The sequence below is a fragment of the Manis pentadactyla genome, chromosome 7 (assembly GCF_030020395.1).
Source record: "Manis pentadactyla isolate mManPen7 chromosome 7, mManPen7.hap1, whole genome shotgun sequence".
Classification (NCBI taxonomy): Eukaryota; Metazoa; Chordata; class Mammalia; order Pholidota; family Manidae; genus Manis; species Manis pentadactyla.
Genome location: NC_080025.1, coordinates 30827399 through 30848494, shown reverse-complemented (window position 1 = coordinate 30848494; position 21096 = coordinate 30827399). Strand labels below are relative to the sequence as shown.

Genomic DNA, 21096 nt, shown 5'->3' with positions numbered 1-21096 from the left:
TTGGTAGTTTTTTGATTACCTCTTCAATTTCGTTGCTGGTAATTGGTCTGTTTAGATTTTCTGTTTCTTCCTGGGTCAATCTTGGAAGGTTATATTTTTCTAGGAAGTTGTCCATTTCTCCTAGGTTTCCCAGCTTGTTAGCATATAGGTTTTCATAGTATTCTCCAATAATTCTTTGCATTTCCGTGGGGTCCGTCGTGATTTTTCCTTTCTCGTTTCTGATACTGTTGATTTGTGTTGATTCTCTTTTCTTCTTAATAAGTCTGGCTAGAGGCTTATCTATTTTGTTTATTTTCTCGAAGAACCAGCTCTTGGTTTCATTGATTTTTGCTATTGTTTTATTCTTCTCAATTTTATTTATTTCTTCTCTGATCTTTATTATGTCCCTCCTTCTGCTGACCTTAGGCCTCATCTGTTCTTCTTTTTCCAATTTCGATAATTGTGACATTAGACCATTCATTTGGGATTGCTCTTCCTTTTTTAAATATGCTTGGATTGCTATATACTTTCCTCTTAAGACTGCTTTTGCTGTGTCCCACAGAAGTTGGGGCTTAGTGTTGTTGTTGTCATTTATTTCCATATATTGCTGGATCTCCATTTTGATTTGGTCATTGATCCATTGATTATTTAGGAGCGTGTTGTTAAGCCTCCATGTGTTTGTGAGCCTCTTTGCTTTCTTTGTACAGTTTATTTCTAGTTTTATGCCTTTGTGGTCTGAAAAGTTGGTTGGTAGGATTTCAATCTTTTGGAATTTTCTGAGGCTCTTTTTGTGGCCTAGTATGTGGTCTATTCTGGAGAATGTTCCATGTGCACTTGAGAAGAATGTATATCCCGCTGCTTTTGGATGTAGAGTTCTATAGATGTCTATTAGGTCCATCTGCTCTACTGTGTTGTTCAGTGCTTCCGTGTCCTTACTTATTTTCTGCCCAGTGGATCTATCCTTTGGGGTGAGTGGTGTGTTGAAGTCTCCTAGAATGAATGCATTGCAGTCCATATCCCCCTTTAGTTCTGTTAGTATTTGTTTCACATATGCTGGTGCTCCTGTGTTGGGTGCATATATATTTAGAATGGTTATATCCTCTTGTTTGACTGAGCCCTTTATCATTATGTAGTGTCCTTCTTTATCTCTTGTTACTTTCTTTGTTTTGAAGTCTATTTTGTCTGATATTAGTACTGCAACCCCTGCTTTCTTCTCGCTGTTGTTTGCCTGAAATATGTTTTTCCATCCCTTGACTTTTAGTCTGTACATGTCTTTGGGTTTGAGGTGAGTTTCTTGTAAGCAGCATATAGATGGGTCTTGCTTTTTTATCCATTCTGTTACTCTGTGTCTTTTGATTGGTGCATTCAACCCATTAACATTTAGGGTGACTATTGAAAGATATGTACTTATTGCCATTGCAGGCTTTAAATTCGTGGTTACCAAAGGTTCAAGGTTAGCCTCTTTAGTATCTTACTGCCTAACTTAGCTCGCTTATTGAGCTGTTATATACACTGTCTGGAGATTCTTTTCTTCTCTCCCTTCTTGTTCCTCCTCCTCGATTCTTCATATGTTGGGTGTTTTGTGCTGTGCTCTTTCTAGGAGTGCTCCCATCTAGAGCAGTCCCTGTAAGATGTTCTGTAGAGGTGGTTTGTGGAAAGCAAATTCCCTCAGCTTTTGTTTGTCTGGGAATTGTTTAATCCCACCGTCATATTTGAATGATAGTCGTGCTGGATACAGTATCCTTGGTTCAAGGCCCTTCTGTTTCATTGTATTAAATATATCATGCCATTCTCTTCTGGCCTGTAGGGTTTCTGTTGAGAAATCTGACGTTAGCCTGATGGGTTTCCCTTTATAGGTGACCTTTTTCTCTCTAGCTGCCTTTAACACTCTTTCCTTGTCCTTGATCTTTGCCATTTTAATTATTATGTGTCTTGGTGTTGCCCTTCTTGGATCCTTTCTGTTGGGGGTTCTGTGTATTTCCGTGGTCTCTTTGATTACTTCCTCCCCCAGTGTGGGGAAGTTTTCAGCAATTATTTCTTCTAAGATACTTTCCATCTCTTTTCCTCTCTCTTCTTCTTCTGGGACCCCTATAATACGGATATTGCTCCTTTTAGATTGGTCACACAGTTCTCTTAATATTGTTTCATTCCTGGAGATCCTTTTGTCTCTCTCTATGTCAGCTTCTATGCGTTCCTGTTCTCTGATTTCAATTCCATCAATGGCCTCTTGCATTCTATCCATTCTGCTTATAAACCCTTCCAGAGTTTGTTTCATTTCTGCGATCTCCTTTCTGGCATCTGTGATCTCCCTCCGGACTTCATCCCATTTCTCTTGCGTATTTCTCTGCATCTCTGTCAGCATGTTTATGATTCTTATTTTGAATTCTTTGTCAGGAAGACTGGTTAGGTCTGTCTCCTTCTCTGGTGTTGTCTCTGTGATCTTTGTCTGCCTGTAGCTTTGCCTTTTCATGGTGATAGGAATAGTCTGCAGAACTGGGACGAGTGACGGCTGGAAGGACTTCCTTTCTTGTTGGTTTGTGGCCCTCCTCTCCTGGGAGAACAGCGGCCTCTAGTGGCTTGTGCTGCGCAGCTGCGCGCAGACAGGGTTTCTGCTTCCTGCCCGGCTGCTATGGAGTTAATCTCCGCTGTTGCTGTGGGCGTGGCCTGGTTGGGGCAGCTACTCCAAAATGGTGGAGTCGCGTTGGAGCAGGAGCTGCTGGGAGGCTATTTATCTCCGTAAGGGGCCTCCCTGCTCCCTGCAGCCCAGGGGTTAGGGTGCCCTGAGATCCCGGGTTCCCTACCTCTGGATTAAGTGACCCGCCCTGCCCCTTTAAGACTTCCAAAAAGCACCCGCCAAAACAAAACAACGACCACAAAAAAAAACAAGAAAAAAAAAATTTATTTAATTAAAAAAAAAAAAATTTTTTTTAATTAAAAAAAAAAAAAAGGTGGTCGTTCGTTTTTCTTTATTCTCCGGTGCCAGCCTCAGGCCTCTGCTCACCGGTCTTTCTGCCCTGTTTCCCTAATATTGGGGTCCCTGTCCCTTTAAGACTTCCAAAAAGCGCTCGCCAAAACAAAGCAGCAAAACAGCAAAAAAAAAAAATGGTCGCGCGCTTTTCTTATGTCCTCTGGCGCCCAGCCTCCAGTGCCTGCTCACTGTTCTTGCTGCCCTGTTTTCCCAGTATCGAGGGCCCTGCACTGTGGCCCGGATGGCTGGGGCTGGGTGTTCGGCAGCCCTGGGCTCCGTCTCCCTCCCGCTCTGCCTGCTCTTCTCCCGCCGGGAGCTGGGGGGAGGGGCGCTCGGCTCCCACGGGGCCGGGGCTTGTATCTCACCCACTTCGCGAGGCGCTGGGTTCTCTCAGGTGCGGATGTGGTCTGGATATTGTCCTGTGTCCTCTGGTCTTTATTCTAGGAAGGGTTGTCTTTGTTATATTTTCATAGATATATGGTGTTTTGGGAGGAGATTTCCGCTGCTCTACTCACGCCGCCATCTTCCGCCCCCTCCCCCTATTATTATTATTTTTAATAAAATGCTGAGGTGGTAGGTAGATACAAGATAAAGGTAGAAAACATAGTTTAGTGTTGTAAGAGAGCAAATGTAGATGATCAGGTGTGTGCCTGTAGAGTATGTGTTAATCCAAGCTAGACAAGGGCAATAAAACATCCACGTATGCAGAAGATTTCTCTCAGAACAGGGGGGTGAGGTTCTAAGCCTCACCTCTGTTGATCCCCAATTTCTCACCTGATGACCCCCCTGCGACTGTGCCTGTCTTAGGTTGTTCCTCCCTTGAGGAATCTTACCTGTCTCTGGCTAACCAGTCATCTTCCGGGGCCATACAGGTAAATGTAAAGTTGGTAAGTGAGAGAGAAGCCTTGTTGTTTGAAATGGTTAGCTTTTTATTTCTTTGCATATTTATGCCCTGTGGCTTCTATGCCCAGCATTTGTCTTGAGGTATCTTTACCACTTGGAAGAATAATGATACTCGGTAAATTTGATATGAGGCATGAATTCTATTTAAGGGTTGTAATTAGGAAGGAAGAAGAAAAGCTATAGAAGTAGCAGGCAGAAGAAAACATGGGAAGATTGATTATTTCTTTGACCTATCTTCTTGTAGAGTAACTTCAGCATGTATAGGTTTTAAGCTACTACTTAAATTGCACACACACATTAACATAATAGGAGTATAGTTACATAACCAAAGCATACCTGTAATAACCAGCCATCTCCAGTGAAACCAAGAGAACCAGTTAGGCACCTTAGGCATTTGTGAAAACTTGTCTATGATATGGTGGATATTGTCCAACTGAACTTGAACAGTCTGAGAGAAATCAGACAAATTAAAACAACCCATTCCTGGGGAATGTTCACATCCCTTATGTTCTTTTAACAGTAAATAGTCTGTAGTTGTAAGATTTTGGAGCGCTACAATTTGCACTTCTTCTAATTTTTGATTGAGTTCCAACAGTATAGATCCAGTCAAAATTGTTGTTTTACTGTATGCACAGGCCAGCTTAGATATCTCCTTCTTCATTCCCACGGCAAGTCCAGGAACTGGTGGGATGAGTGCATCTACAGCTGTAGCAGTGCGTGGATCTTTGTTGGGGTTTTTTGATGATCATCTGGCATGAGTCTTCCAGAGAGTGCTGATGTTGGAAGTTCTTTTTCATATCGTATCTTAGTTCATTTTCGGGGTTGCCCAATTAGGCTTTGATCCTCTGTATAAACACAAACAGACCCTTTGCCTACACTTTTATATGCCCTTTATACCCTTGTTATTTTTTTTTTTTGGTATCACTAGTCTACACTTACATGACGAATATTGTGTTTACTAGGCTCTCCCCTATACCAGGTCCCCCCTATAAACCCCTTTACAGTCACTGTCCATCTGCATAGCAAAATGTTGTAGAATCACTACTTGCCTTCTCTGTGTTGTACAGCCCTCCCCTTTCTCCCACATCCCCATGCATGCTAATCTTAATACCCCCCTACTTCTCCCCCCCCTTATCCCTCCCTACCCACCCATCCTCCCCAGTCCCTTTCCCTTTGGTACCTGTTAGTCCATTCTTGAATTCTGTGATTCTGCTGCTGTTTTCTTCCTTCAGTTTTTCCTTTGTTCTTATATTCCACAGATGAGTGAAATCATTTGGTATTTCTCTTTCTCCGCTTGGCTTGTTTCACTGAGCATAATACCCTCCAGCTCCATCCATGTTGCTGCAAATGGTAGGATTTGCCCTTTTCTTATGGCTGAGTAGTATTCCATTGTGTATATGTACCACATCTTCTTTATCCATTCATCTATCGATGGACATTTAGGTTGCTTCCATTTCTTGGCTATTGTAAATAGTGCTGCGATAAACATAGGGGTGCACTGATCTTTCTCATACTTGATTGCTGCATTCTTAGGGTAAATTCCTAGGAGTGCAATTCCTGGGTCAAATGGTAAGTCTGTTTTGAGCATTTTGATGTACCTCCATACTGCTTTCCACAATGGTTCAACTAATTTACATTCCCACCAGCAGTGTAGGAGGGCTCCCCTTTCTCCACAGCCTCACCAACATTTGTTGTTGTTTGTCTTTTGGATGGCAGCCATCCTTACTGGTGTGAGGTGATACCTCATTGTAGTTTTAATTTGCATTTCTCTGATAATTAGCGATGTGGAGCATCTTTTCATGTGTCTGTTGGCCATCTGTATTTCTTTTTTGGAGAACTGTCTGTTCAGTTCCTCTGCCCATTTTTTTTTTTTTTGTCCTTCAACATTGCTTTATTTTTTATTTTTTATTTTTTTTAAATAATTATTTTTTATTGAAGGGTAGTTGACACACAGTATTACATTACATGAGTTTCAAGTGTACAACACAGTGGTAGAACATTTATATACATAATTCTAGGTTCCAGCTATCACCCTACCAGGCTGTTACAATATCTTGACTATATTCCTTATGCTATACATTACATCCCGGTTACTAATTTATTTTACCATTGGAAGTCTGTCCTTCTTTTTTTTTTTTTTTTTTTTTGTGAGAGCATCTCTCATATTTATTGATCAAATGGTTGTTAACGACAATAAAATTCTGTATAGGGGAGTCAATGCTCAATGCACAATCATGCACAATCATTATTCCACCCCAAGCCTAATTTTTGTCAGTCTCCAATCTTCTGAGGCATAACAAACAAGTTTTTACATGTAGAACAAATTCTTACATAATGAATAAGTTACATAGTGAACAGTACAAGGGCAGTCATCACAGAAACTTTCGGTTTTGCTCATGCATTATGAACTATAAACAGTCAGTTCAAATATGAATACTCACTTGGTTTTTATACTTGATTTATATGTGGATACCACATTTCTCTCTTTATTATTATTATTTTTAATAAAATGCTGAAGTGGTAGGTAGATACAAGATAAAGGTAGAAAACATAGTTTAGTGTTGTAAGAGAGCACATGTAGATGATCAGGTGTGTGCCTGTAGACTATGTGTTAATCCAAGCTAGACCAGGGCAATAAAACATCCACGTATGCAGAAGATTTCTCTCAGAACAGGGGGGGTGAGGTTCTAAGCCTCACCTCTGTTGATCCCCAATTTCTCACCTGATGTCCCCCCTGCGACTGTGCCTGTCTTAGGTTGTTCCTCCCTTGAGGAATCTTACCCGTCTCTGGCTAACCAGTCATCTTCCGGGGCCATACAGGGAAATGTGAAGTTGGTAAGTGAGAGAGAAGCCTTATTGTTTGAAAAAGTTAGCTTTTTACTTCTTTGCATATTTATGCCCTGTGGCTTCTATGCCCAGCATTTGTCTTGAGGTATCTTTACCACTTGGAAGAATTATGACACTCGGTAAATTTGATATGAGGCACGAATTCTATTTAAGGGTTGTAATTAGGAAGGAAGAAGAAAAGCTATAGAAGTAGCAGGCGGAAGAAAACATGGGAAGATTGATTATTTCTTTGACAAATCTTCTTGTAGAGTAACTTCAGCATATATAGGTTTTAAGCTACTACTTAAATTGCGCACACACATTAACATAATAGGAGTATAGTTACATAACCAAAGCATATCTGTAATTACCAGCCATCTGCAGTGAAACCAAGAAAACCAGTTAGGCACCTTAGGCATTTGTGAAAACTTATCTATGATATGGTGGATATTGTCCAACTGAACTTGAACAGTCTGAGAGAAATCAGACAAATTAAAACAACCCATTCCTGGGGACTGTTCACATGCCATATGTTCTTTTAACAGTAAATAGTCTGTAGTTGTAAGAGTTTGGAGCGCTACAATTTGCACTTCTCCAAATTCTTGGTTGAGTTCCAACAGTATAGATCCAGTCAAATTTGTTGTTTTACTGTATGCACAGGCCAGCTTAGATATCTCCTTCCTCATTCCCATGGCAAGTCCAGGAACTGGTGGGATGAGTGCATCTACAGCTGTAGCAGTGCGTGGATCTTTGTTGGGGTTTTTTGATGATCATCTTCTGGCATGAGTCTTCCAGAGAGTGCAGATGTTGGAAGTTCTTTTTCATATCGTATCTTAGTTCATTTTCGGGGTAGCACAATTAGGCTTTGATCCTCTGTATAAACACAAACAGACCCTTTGCCTACACTTTTATATGCCCTTTATACCCTTGTGTAGAACTCGTTGGAGGTTACCACACAGGAACTGCCCTTTTTTTTTTTTTTTTGCTATCACTAATCTACACTTACATGACGAATATTATGTTTACTAGGCTCTCCCCTATACCAGGTCTCCCCTATAAACCCCTTTACAGTCACTGTCCATCAGCATAGCAAAATGTTATAGAGTCACTACTTGCCTTCTCTGTGTTGTACAGCCCTCCCTTTTCTCCTACCCCCCCATGCATGTTAATCTTAATACCCCTCTACTTCTCCCCCCCTTATCCCTCCCTACCCACCCATCCTCCCCAGTCCCTTTCCCTTTGGTACCTGTTAGTCCATTCTTGAGTTCTGTGATTCTGCTGCTGTTTTATTCCTTCAGTTTTTCCTTTGTTCTTATATTCCACAGATAAGTGAAATCATTTGGTATTTCTCTTTCTCCGCTTGGCTTGTTTCACTGAGCATAATACCCTCCAGCTCCATCCATGTTGCTGCAAATGATTGGATTTGCCCTTTTCTTATAGCTGAGTAGTATTCCATTGTGTATATGTACCACATCTTCTTTATCCATTCATCTATTGATGGACATTTAGGTTGCTTCCAATTCTTGGCTATTGTAAATAGTGCTGCAATAAACATAGGGGTGCATCTGTCTTTCTCAAACTTGATTGCTGCGTTCTTAGGGTAAATTCCTAGGAGTGGAATTCCTGGGTCAAATGGTAAGTCTGTTTTGAGCATTTTGATGTACCTCCATACTGCTTTCCACAATGGTTGAACTAACTTACATTCCCACCAGCAGTGTAGGAGGGTTCCCCTTTCTCCACAGCCTCGCCAACATTTGTTGTTGTTTGTCTTTTGGATGGCAGCCATCCTTACTGGTGTGAGGTGATACCTCATTGTAGTTTTAATTTGCATTTCTCTGATAATTAGCGATGTGGAGCATCTTTTCATGTGTCTGTTGGCCATCTGTATTTCTTTTTTGGAGAACTGTCTGTTCAGTTCCTCTGCCCATTTTTTAATTGGGTTATTTGTTTTTTGTTTGTTGAGGCGTGAGAGCTCCTTATATATTCTGGACGTCAAGCCTTTATCGAATGTGTCATTTTCAAATATATTCTCCCATACTGTAGGGATCCTTCTTGTTCTATTGATGGTGTCTTTTGCTGTACAGAAGCTTTTCAGCTTAATATAGTCCCACTTACTCATTTTTGCTGTTGTTTTCCTTACCCAGGGAGATATGTTCAAGAAGAGGTCACTCATGTTTATGTCTAAGAGGTTTTTGCCTATGTTTTCTTCCAAGGGTTTAATGGTTTCATGACTTACATTCAGGTCTTTGATCCATTTTGAGTTTACTTTTGTATATGGGGTTAGACAATGGTCCAGTTTCATTCTCCTACATGTAGCTGTCCAGTTTTGCCAGCACCGTCTGTTGAAGAGACTGTCATTTCGCCATTGTATGTCCATGGCTCCTTTATCAAATATTAATTCACCATATATGTCTGGGTTAATGTCTAGATTCTCTAGTCTGTTCCGTTGGTCTGTGGCTCTGTTCTTGTGCCAGTACCAAATTGTCTTGATTACTATGGCTTTATAGTAGAGCTTGAAGTTGGGGAGTGAGATCCCCCTACTTTATTCTTCTTTCTCAGGATTGCTTTGGCTATTCGGGGTCTTTGGTGTTTACATATGAATTTTTGATTTATTTGTTCCAGTTCATTGAAGAATGTTGCTGGTAGTTTCATAGGGATTGCATCAAATCTGTATATTGCTTTGGGCAGGATGGCCATTTTGACGATATTAATTCTTCCTAGCCACGAGCATGGGATGAGTTTCCATCTGTTAGTGTCCCCTTTAATTTCTCTTAAGAGTGACTTGTAGTTTTCAGAGTATAGGTCTTTCACTTCTTTGGTTAGGTTTATTCCTAGGTTTTTTTTTTTTTATGCAATTGTGAATGGAGTTGTTTTCCTGATTTCTCTTTCTGTTGGTTCATTGTTAGTGTATAGGAAAACCACAGATTTCTGTGTATTGATTTTGTATCCTGCAACTTTGCTGTATTCCGATATCAGTTCTAGTAGTTTTGGGGTGGAGTCTTTAGGGTTTTTTATGTACAGTATCATGTCATCTGCAAATAGTGACAGTTTAACTTCTTCTTTACCATTCTGGATTCCTTGTATTTCTTTGTTTTGTCTGATTGCCGTGGCTAGGACCTCCAGTACTATGTTAAATAACAGTGGAGAGAGTGGGCATCCCTGTCTAGTTCCCGATCTCAGAGGAAATGCTTTCAGCTTCTCGCTGTTCAATATAATGTTGGCTGTGGGTTTATGATAGATGGCCTTTATTATGTTGAGGTACTTGCCCTCTATTCCCATTTTGCTGAGAGTTTTTATCATGAATGGATGTTGAACTTTGTCAAATGCTTTTTCAGCATCTATGGAGATGATCATGTGGTTTTTGTCTTTCTTTTTATTGATGTGGTGGATGATGTTGATGGACTTTTGAATGTTTTACCATCCTTGCATCCCTGGGATGAATCCCACTTGATCATGGTGTATGATCCTCTTGATGTATTTTTGAATTCGGTTTGCTAATATTTTGTTGAGTATTTTTGCATCTACGTTCATCAGGGATATTGGTCTGTAGTTTTCTTTTTTGGTGGGGTCTTTGCCTGGTTTTGGTATTAGGGTGATGGTAGCTTCATAGAATGAGTTTGGGAGTATCCCCATCTCCTCTATTTTTGGGAAAACTTTAAGGAGAATGGGTATTATGTCATCCCTGTATGTCTGATAAAATTCCGAGGTAAATCCATCTGGCCCGGGGGTTTTGTTCTTGGGTAGTTTTTTGATTACCGCTTCAATTTCGTTGCTGGTAATTGGTCTGTTTAGATTTTCTGTTTCTTTCTGGGTCAATCTTGGAAGGTTGTATTTTTCTAGGAAGTTGTCCATTTCTCCTAGGTTTCCCAGCTTGTTAGCATATAGGTTTTCATAGTATTCTCTAATAATTCTTTGTATTTCTGTGGGGTCCGTCGTGATTTTTCCTTTCTCGTTTCTGATACTGTTGATTTGTGTTGACTCTCTTTTCTTCTTAATAAGTCTGACTAGAGCCTTATCTGTTTTGTTTATTTTCTCGAAGAACTAGCTCTTGGTTTCATTGATTTTTGCTCTTGTTTTATTCTTCTCAATTTTATTTATTTCTTCTCTGATCTTTATTATGTACCTCCTTCTGCTCACCTGAGGCCTCATCTGTTGTTCTTTTTCCAATTTCGATAATTGTGACATTAGACCATTCATTTGGGATTGTTCTTCCTTTTTTAAATATGCTTGGATTGCTATATACTTTCCTCTTAAGACTGCTTTTGCTGTTTCCCACAGAAGTTGGGGCTTAGTGTTGTTGTTGTCATTTGTTTCCATATATTGCTGGATCTCCATTTTGATTTGGTCATTGATCCATTGATTATTTAGGAGCGTGTTGTTAAGCCTCCGTGTGTTTGTGAGCCTCTTTGCTTTCTTTGTACAGTTTATTTCTAGTTTTATGCCTTTGTGGTCTGAAAAGTTGGTTGGTAGGATTTCAATCTTTTGGAATTTTCTGAGGCTCTTTTTGTGGCCTAGTATGTGGTCTATTCTGGAGAATGTTCCATGTGCACTTGAGAAGAATGTATATCCTGTTGCTTTTGGATGTAGAGTTCTATAGATGTGTATTAGGTCCATCTGCTCTACTGTGTTGTTCAGTGCTTCCGTGTCCTTACTTATTTTCTGCCCGGTGGATCTATCCTTTGGGGTGAGTGGTGTGTTGAAGTCTCCTAGAATGAATGCATTGCAGTCTGTTTCCCCCTTTAGTTCTGTTAGTATTTGTTTCACATATGCTGGGCCTCCTGTGTTGGTTGCATATATATTTAGAATGGTTATATCCTCTTGTTGGACTGAGCCCTTTACCATTATGTAGTGTCCTTCTTTATCTCTTGTTACTTTCTTTGTTTTAAAGTCTATTTTGTCTGATTTTAGTACTGCAACCCCTGCTTTCTTCTCGCTGTTGTTTGCCTGAAATATGTTTTTCCATCCCTTGCCTTTTAGTCTGTACATGTCTTTGGGTTTGAGGTGAGTTTCTTGTAAGCAGCATATAGATGGATCTTGCTCTTTCATCCATTCTATTACTCTGTATCTTTTGATTGGTGCATTCATCCCATTAACATTTGGGGTGACTATTGAAAGATATGTACTTACTGCCATTGCAGGCTTTAATTCGTGATTACCAAAGGTTCAAGGTTAGCCTCTTTAGTATCTTACTGCCTAACTTAGCTTGCTTATTGAGCTGTTATATACAGTGTCTGGAGATTCTTTCCTTCTCTCCCTTCTTGTTCCTCCTCCTCGATTCTTCATATGTTAGGTGTTTTGTGCTGTGCTCTTTCTAGGAGTGCTCCCATCTAGAGCAGTCCCTGTAAGATGTTCTGTAGAGGTGGTTTGTGGAAAGCAAATTCCCTCAGCTTTTGTTTGTCTGGGAATTGTTTAATCCCACCATCATATTTGAATGATAGTCGTGCTGGATACAGTATCCTCGGTTCAAGGCCCTCCTGTTTCATTGTATTAAATATATCATGCCATTCTCTTCTGGCCTGTAGGGTTTCTGTCGAGAAGTCTGATGTTAGCCTGATGGGTTTTCCTTTATAGGTGACCTTTTTCTCTCTAGCTGCCTTTAAAACTCTTTCCTTGTCCTTGATCTTTGCCATTTTAATTATTACGTGTCTTGGTGTTGTCCTCCTTGGATCCTTTCTGTTGGGGGTTCTGTGTATTTCCGTGGTCTGTTCGATTATTTCCTCCCCCAGTTTGGGGAAGTTTTCAGCAATTATTTCTTCTAAGATACTTTCCATCTCTTTTCCTCTCTCTTCTTCTTCTGGTACCCCTATAATACAGATATTGTTCCTTTTGGATTGGTCACACAGTTCTCTTCATATTGTTTCATTCCTGGAGATCCTTTTGTCTCTCTCTATGTTAGCTTCTCTGCATTCCTGTTCTCTGGTTTCAATTCCATCAATGGCCTCTTGCATCCTATCCATTCTGCTTATAAACCGTTCCAGAGTTTGTTTCATTTCTGTAATATCCTTTCTGGCATCTGTGATCTCCCTCTGGACTTCATCCCATTTCTCTTGGGTATTTCTCTGCATCTCTGTCAGCATGTTTATGATTTTTATTTTGAATTCTTTGTCAGGAAGACTGGTTAGGTCTGTCTACTTCTCTGGTGTTGTCTCTGTGATCTTTGTCTGCCTGTAGCTTTGCCTTTTCATGGTGATAGTAATAGTTTGCAGAGCAGGGATGAGTGACAGCTGGAAGGACTTCCTTTCTTGTTGGTTTGTGGCCCTCCTCTCCTGGGAGAACAGCGACCTCTAGTGGCTTGTGCTGCGCAGCTGTGTGCAGACAGGGCTTCTGCTTCTTGCTTGGCTGCTATGGAGTTTATCTCCGCTGTTGCTGTGGGCGTGGCCTGGCTCGGGCTGTTGCTCCAAAGTGGTGGAGTCGCGTTGGAGGGGGAGCAACCTGGAGGCTATTTATCTCCGTAAGGGGCCTACATGCTCCCTGCAGCCCAGGGGTTAGGGTGCCCAGAGATCCCCGGATTCCCTACCTCTGGATTAAGTGTCCCGCCCTGCCCCTTTAAGACTTCCAAAATGGACCTGCCAAAACAAAACAACGACCACAAAAAAAAAAAAAAAAAAAAAAAAATTTAAATTAAAAAAAAAAAAAAGTGGCCACTCGTTTTTTTTTATTTTCCGGCGCCAGCCTCAGGCATCTGCTCACCGGTCTTGCTGCCCTGTTTCCCTAGTATTGGCGTCCCTATCCCTTTAAGACTTCCAAAAAGCACTCGCCAAAACAAAACAGCAAAAAAAAAAAAAAAAATGGTTGCTCACTTTTCTGGTGTCCTCTGGCGCCAGGCCTCCGGTGCCCGCTCACTGTTCTTGCTTCCGTGTTTCCCTAGTATTGGGGTCCCTATCCCTTTAGGACTTCCAAAAAGCGCTCGCCAAAACAAAACAGCAAAAAAAAAAAAAAGATCAGTCGCTTTTCTGGTGTCCTCTGGCGCCCGGCCTCCGGTGCCCACTCACTGTTCTTGCTGCCCTGTTTCCCTAGCATCCAGGGCCCCCTGCGCACGCACTGTGTCTGCGCTCTGGCCCGGATGGCTTGGGCTGGGTGTTCGGCAGTCCTGGGCTCCGTCTCCCTCCCGCTCTGCCTACTCTTCTCCCGCCGGGAACTGGGGGGAGGGGCGCTTGGCTCCCATCGGGCCGGGGCTTGTATCTTACCCCCTTCGCGAGGCGCTGGGTTCTCTCAGGTGTGGATGTGGTCTGGATATTGTCCTGTGTCCTCTGGTCTTTATTCTAGGAAGAGGTGTCTTTGTTATGTTTTCATAGCTATATGTGGTTTTGGGAGGAGATTTCCGCTGCCCTACTCACGCCGCCATCTTCTAGCTATCTCTCTGGACTTAGATTTTTGAGCCTCTACACCATAGAAGTTCCCCTTTCAAACTTTATCCACATCAGCATCACCTGGAGAGCTTGTTAAAAAAGACTGTGGGATCACCCCCAAAGTTTCTAATTCAGCAGGTCTGGGGTAGAACCCAAGAATTTTGCAGTTCTACGAAGTATAGATGCTGCTGGTCCAGGCAGTGCAATTTGAGACCCACTGCTCTCGACTGTAGTTCATGACCTCATGGATCAAAGCTAAGAGTTTTTTGCATGAAAAGCCAGATTCTTGTGGTCCAAGTTCTGCTTGTGTAGCCAGGTCCCCTTCACTCCACCTGAGGAGCTTCTGCCCCAGACCCTGTCCTTCCACCATGAATCTGCCCTGAAAGTCAGAGTATGTGTCAGGGGCCCACAAATATGCATCTTTCACTGGACAGGTAACTTTGAAATGAAAAGCATTTTTCAGGCTTAATGAAAATTCACTCCCCTTCCCACCCTCTCAGCCTCTGCACTTAGATACCTTCATGAAAACAGAATCATCCATCGGGACCTAAAGCCAGAAAATATCGTCCTGCAGCAAGGAGAGCAAAGAGTGAGTGGCCCTCCTGGGACTTGGGAAGTCATGGTGACCACCCCAGGGAAGCTGCTCTTGTAGAGCAGGAACATGCTTTGTATGTTAATTTATATCTGTGTTTTCTTGAATTTGTTCTCTCGGAATGCTTTTTGATTTGAAACAAAATTGAGCAAAAAGTTTGTGCTTGCAGATGGAAGCACATTTGAATGGTTAATTGCCTGAGGTGCCGGAATCTGATACCCCAGGAAAATAATGTTTATCTTCCCACCTCCACTCCAACCTGTGGGACTAGCCCTTCTTGGAAGTAGGGTTTTTGTTTTTCCGTTTGTTTGAGATCTTCAGCTTTTAAGGCTGACATAAAAACCAGCTGTAGGTTGGTCTGGATGGGGCTAAGAAGAGGTGTTCGGAGCTGGCGCCAGCCTGTGGACCTGGTCCAGCCTGTGGTTTCCCCAGAGCTCTTTGTGACCCTCCTTCTTAGGTGTGGTGGTCACCCCCCATGGCCCTTGGTGTTGTGCCCTCCCGTGGCCTTGTTTGTTTAGCTGGGGGTGATAAGCAAGGATTCAGCCAAGTGGAATATAGTAACTCCTGGGCCGATTAAATCTTCTGATACTGCTTCTGTCAGCATTCTTGGCCTGACCCACAGCTCTCACCTTTGTTGCAGTTCACATTCATTCTTCCGGTTGCTCAAAGATTTGATAACCAAAAGTATTTCTGAGAAGGAACTGCCCTGGTCTTTCATGTCACAAAGTTCAAGTTTAACATTCTTGAACTTCTGTCCTGTGGTCTGGTATGTTGTCTGTTAATTTTGACTTTCCTCTAGTAATTGGCCCCAGAACAAGGGAGAATGTGGGCCTTGTTTCTGCATTTTTACAGCACATTTTCTTTCGCCCTGAGTTTTCCCTGTTGAAGGCGTTCTCCTGTACATTTGCTGCTTCCTAGGAACTTAGGCTCTAATACCTTCCGGGAATTCAGAAATATCCTCTGCCGTGTCAGCGAGCAATCATAATTCTTACAGGAGGGCAGTGTGTTCTTGTAACCCTCAGATTTCTCCTGCTCTCTTTTTCTTTTTTTCAGTTAATACACAAAATTATTGACCTAGGATATGCCAAAGAACTGGACCAGGGAAGTCTTTGTACTTCCTTTGTGGGAACCCTGCAGTACCTGGTAAGAAGTTGAATCAGCGTGTATGCATATCAGCTGCTCTGTGGTGGCCATATGTACATGGCTCTTCTCTGTCCTTGCCTACTAGCATCTAAGTCTCGCCAGCCATTTAAATGTTTCCTCGATGCATAGGAATTGCATGAGGTCAGAGCCATAACGCACTCAGGTCAGCACTTACTGCACCTGAGAGGCACTGCCTTCTTCTCTGGTGTCAGAGGGCCTGCTGGTGTGCCCCCGTACAGACCTCATGACCTCTCGTGCCTCGGTCTTGTATCTGAAAACAAAGAGTGTAAGCTAAATTCCTGTTGGTCTATAGAGGCCACAGTTTCCATGAAGCATCTCAGTGGCCATTGGGGAGGAGCTAAGCTCTGAGCACCCCCTTTCCTTAAATTATTTGGCCTGAATGTTAAGATTCTATGTGAGTCACTCATTCCCTCAAGAAGTAGTGCTCCAGTGTAATCTACGTGCCAGGAACTGTGCTAGCAGCCGGCAGGCAGCACAGTGGGAGAGATGAAAGGTCTTCCCTGGCCTTTCAGAGTGTAGGGTTTAGCAAGAGAGCAGGCACTGCCTGCTGTGTACACAGTTAACTCAGAAACTGCAGCTGGGTAAGTGCTGTGCGGGAAAGTGCGGGTGGTGTAAGAATGTCCGTTAGGAGGACCAAGCCTAGACTGAGACCTGAGGGATGAGTAGATGAAAAGGGGCTGGGGGAGCAGGAGGAAGAGGAAACTGGGGCAAAGGGATAGTACATTGGGAGACTGGAAAGCATGGCTGGAACCCAGAGAGTATGTTGAGTCCAAGCTTGAGAGAGAGGTAGGGGAGAGGTTACTCAGGGCCTTATGGGCTGGGTGAAAGAGTTTAGACTTTTTTCTAAAACCTCTGGAGAGGCCCTGAAGGGCTTTAAGTTGGAGAGGGGTCAGGTTTACCTTTTGAATAGGCCACTCTTGACACAGCGTGGAGAATGAATTGTATTGAACAAGAGTAAAGGGTGGGCAGGTCGTAAGGAGGCTGTCGCCAGAGGAGGTCAGCACTGATGGTCTGACCCCACCAGCAGTGGGGTGTAGAAGGTGACTCAAGAAGTACCCAGAAGAGAGTCAGTGAGACTTGGAAATAGATTGCTCACAAATTGTAACAATCACTAAAATTGTGATTGATGAAGGGGGTCTTCAGTTCAATAAACAAAGCCAAAAAAGGTTGAAAGTCACTGGGCTGGAGGAGCTTAAATACCCTCTCTCGTCCTTAAATAAAAAAGAAAAGGAAATTCTTTTGAAGTCTTTTGAGTACATTGATACTTTCTACTTTTCCCACCAACTGAGGTACTGGGTTACATGGCTTGATCACCTGCTCTATGGAATAGAGGCTTCGGAGTGGTGACCCGGGGGCTGTGCTCAGACACCTGCGTCTGTAAAATGTATTGTAGGTCCTGCTGAGTCCTCTCTGGAATCCTCACCAGCTCAGCAGCAGTGAAGTGGGGGCACCCCATGCTCTGACCAGGATGATCAGTCAAATCCTTCACTTTGCAGGGGCTAAAACTTCTGTCCCCCAGACACAGGGATGATCTGACCCAATTTCCCTCTGGGTTTGGATTCCTTGGCACTGCCATTAGTGTCACACTCCAGACCCTGCATAGTCCCGTCGCCATGCCTTTGCTTGTGACAGTTCTTTCTGGAGTGTCTGCTCCCCATTCTAGTCCCACCTGTGCCTCAGAGCTCTCCTTGGTCCCCCCAGCTCTCTGTGTGGGCAGCACGCATGTTGCACAGCCACATGTCATTAACCACACTGGTTTCAAGACCTGGGCAGCATTTCACACTTTGGTGTGTACAGCCCGATGTCATTTTCCTTTGTTGTACGTGACCTGTCTCCCCATCTCTACACAGCGTGCATGAGAAGGGTATGCGATGTGCTCTGGGCTACCTAAAAGTACCCCTAGAGGCCCTTGTATCTGCATTGGGAGTGAGGGAGGTGTAGGAAAATCCTAGATGCTACCAGCTGAACTTCTGTTCACATCCTCACCCTCAGGCGGATATGCCATGGCCTCCCAGATGGAGCTGGGAGGGTGCAAGGTGGGATTGGGGGGCTGCTTGCCCCGCCTGTGGTGGGTCCTCAGAAGAGGGGGCAGCTCGGGCATGTCCCAGACACGTGTCCTTGCAGGCCCCGGAGCTGCTCGAGCAGCAGAAGTACACAGTGACCGTGGACTACTGGAGCTTTGGCACCCTGGCCTTCGAGTGCATCACGGGCTTCCGGCCTTTCCTCCCCAACTGGCAGCCGGTGCAGTGGTGAGTGGGGACGGGCCCGAGCCAGGTTGGCCTCCTGAAGGAAGGCGTGAGTCCCTGCCTTTGTCACGGCACTTCATCCTGTCCCATGTCACTCGGTGGTCCCAGTCCAGGCCTGAAACATCTGTGATCTGTCTCCCTGCTAGCTGGGCAGTCGGAGCTCCAAAACCTAGAAAAACAGAGCAGTTGTGAAATAGTCACATGGTTAAATATAATAACATAAAAATGACACTTGCCCATGTTCAGTGCATGTCTGTGCTATTACATAAATTGTGCATGACACAGAAGATGCTGTATACTAGTAAACAAAGGATATGGACACATGACAGAGGAGGAATATTTACATGAAAATGTATTATTGACAATTTTTACTACACCTGAAATTAAATTTTGTTTTAAAAGTATTAGAAAGTGGGTCAAAACGTGAATCAAGGAAGTTACAAGAAAAGATTTTCTAATAAAAAAATTAAGGGATACAAAAGTTTTTAAAAATTATATCCCGTCACTTTTTTCTGATTATAAAAGTAACATATATAAAAGTTCATCTTCACTGAAATGCATAATTTAAAAATTAACATTCTCCTAAATTAGCTGGGTTTTATTCAGAGTTGTTGTTCCTTGAGAGGATGGCCACACAGTCATTTAAATGATGCCACTGTTACTCACAAATTTTTTTTCCAGTTTTTTTTTTTTTTTTGGAGTAGTAGTAAGTTCAGAAGGTTCAAACTTCGATGAGTATAAAAGAATATACAGTGAAAAGTCCTCTCCTAGCAGCTGGCCACCTGGCTTCTGAGGATGTTTCATACACATACAGGCAGAGGGGCACAGATGTGTATGTTGGGGCATTTATGTTCATCCATGGTAGCATACAGGGAGCCCTGTCCTGAACATGCTCTTAACACATTTTTACACAGTGAGACTTTCCTTCACACAACCCGGAAATAATCATGCTGGACATTTTGTGTGCCTCCAGGCAATTCCGTGTGTGTGTTATAACAAATAAATTACTATACATACTTTCATATAACCTTGTCAAACTTGCTCTTGAAAATGCTTTGTTTCTCCATATTATGTGGGATGTCTGTTTGGTGTTCCACTGAGCGACCTTGCTATAGTTGATCTAACTTATCCCCTGTTGTTGGAAGCATGGGTGGTTTATAATTTTTGCTTGTTTATATAACACCAAGAATAATTTTCTTGTAAGGGGAATCTGTGCATGCTTATTTCTCTAGGATATATTCCTAGAAATGGATTTAACAGATCAAAGATTATGCATATTTTACAGATTTTTTATGCAAATTAAATGCTCAACAGGAAGGTTGTATAAATAATGTTTCTGGCAAGAACATAAGAAGCTGACACTTTCACCACACCATTGCCAGCACTGGTGATTGTTTTTTAAACACTTTTCTGGAAGTAGTGGAACCATTACCTTTTTCAAAGGGCAGGTATTTACATCATGAGGATATTTATTTATAAGAGTAAAATGTAACCCTTGAACTCAATTCCAAAAATTTATGTGATGGCATTCCAGTTCAGTCAACATTTGTAAAGTGAGACGTGAGTGAGGTGAGGTCCCTACTTGTAGGAGGCTGGTAGAATGGCAAAGCATGCCCTCGTGTGGTGGTTTATTCTAAAACAAGCCGTGCCTGTTGCCCTCCATAGGATCTGGAATACTAAAGAATTAGCTCATTAACTTTTAGTCCCTCCTTATAATGTAACCATCACAAAAATAACTTCAGATATCTGTACCTCTAGTGTTTTCAACTAACCAAGGAATTACTGTATTTCTTCCATTTAAATGTTGAGCTTTTCCATTATTTATAACAAGCTGAGTGAAAATCTGTTAGAACTGGAAGATTAAGTGCTGTTTGAAAATGCATCCCTAATGACTCACATTTTCATAGTAAGACTGTCTGCAGAATGAGCTTCCTGGAACGCCCCTCATCAGTGCTGGCAGGCCAGGTAACTGCTTTTGAGGGGACTTCCCTGACATCCAGCTGGAGCTAGTTTAGTTCTTTATAAGAAGTGCCTATCTCTTCCACTTTGTATGCCTTAGGCAACTTGCTAAGTTCACTCTCATCTCAGCTGTTAGGTAGATAGTCATTTGAGGACAAATGCAATTTATTTTATTATTATTATTATTTTTTATTTTGGTACTGTTAATCTACAATTACACGAAGAACATTATGTGTACTAGGCTCCACCCTTCACCAAGTCCCCTCCACATACCCCTTCACAGTCACTGTCCATCTGTGTAGTAAGATGCTGTAAAATCACTACTTGTCTTCTCTGTGTTGCACAGCCCTCCCTGTGCCCCCCATGCACTATACATGCTAATCGTAATGCCCTCTTTCTTTTTCCCCGGCCTTATCCCTCCCTTCCCACCCATCCTCCCTACTCCCTTTCCCTTTGGTAACTGTTAGTCCATTCTTGGGTTCTGTGATTCTGCTGCTGTTTTGTTCCTTCAGTTTTTCTTTGTTCTTATATTCCACATATAAGTGAACTCATTTGGTACTTGTCTTTCTCCACCTGGCTTATTTCACTGAGCATAACACCCTCTAGCTCCATCCATGTTGTTGCAAATGGTAGGATCTGTTTTTTTCTTATGGCTGAGTAATATTCCATTGTGTATATGTACCACATCTTCTTTATCCATTCATCTACTGATGGACATTTACGTTGCTTCCATATCTTGGCTATTGTAAATGGTGCAGCAATAAACATAGGGGTGCATGTGTCTTTTTCAAACTGAAGTGCTGCATTCTTAGGGTAAATTCCTTGAAGTGGAATTCCTGGGTCAAATGGTATTTCTATTTTGAGCATTCTGAGGAACCTCCATACTGCTTTCCACAATGGTTGAACTAATTTACATTCCCACCAGCAGTGTAGGAGGGTTCCCCTTTCTCCACAACCTCGCCAGCATTTGTTGTTCTTTGTCTTTTCGATGATGGTGATCCTTACTGGTGTGAGGTAATATCTCATTGTGGTTTTAATTTGCATTTATCTGATGATTAGCGATGTGGAGCATCTTTTCATGTGCCTGTTGGCCATCTAAATTTCTTCTTT

General features: G+C 42.4%; 1 protein-coding gene across 7 annotated transcripts in view; it reads left to right on the top strand.

Annotated features, from left to right (window-relative positions):
* The window catches only part of IKBKB (inhibitor of nuclear factor kappa B kinase subunit beta), a 93554-nt gene that overhangs the window by 50194 nt on the left and 22264 nt on the right, over positions 1 to 21096 (top strand). For all 7 annotated transcript variants that reach the window (XM_036877458.2, XM_036877459.2, XM_036877457.2 and 4 more), the window contains 3 exons: positions 14526 to 14614; positions 15671 to 15760; positions 17906 to 18030. In XM_036877458.2, the coding sequence (XP_036733353.2) occupies positions 14526 to 14614; positions 15671 to 15760; positions 17906 to 18030 (304 nt within the window). The remainder of the gene's footprint in view (positions 1 to 14525; positions 14615 to 15670; positions 15761 to 17905; positions 18031 to 21096) is intronic.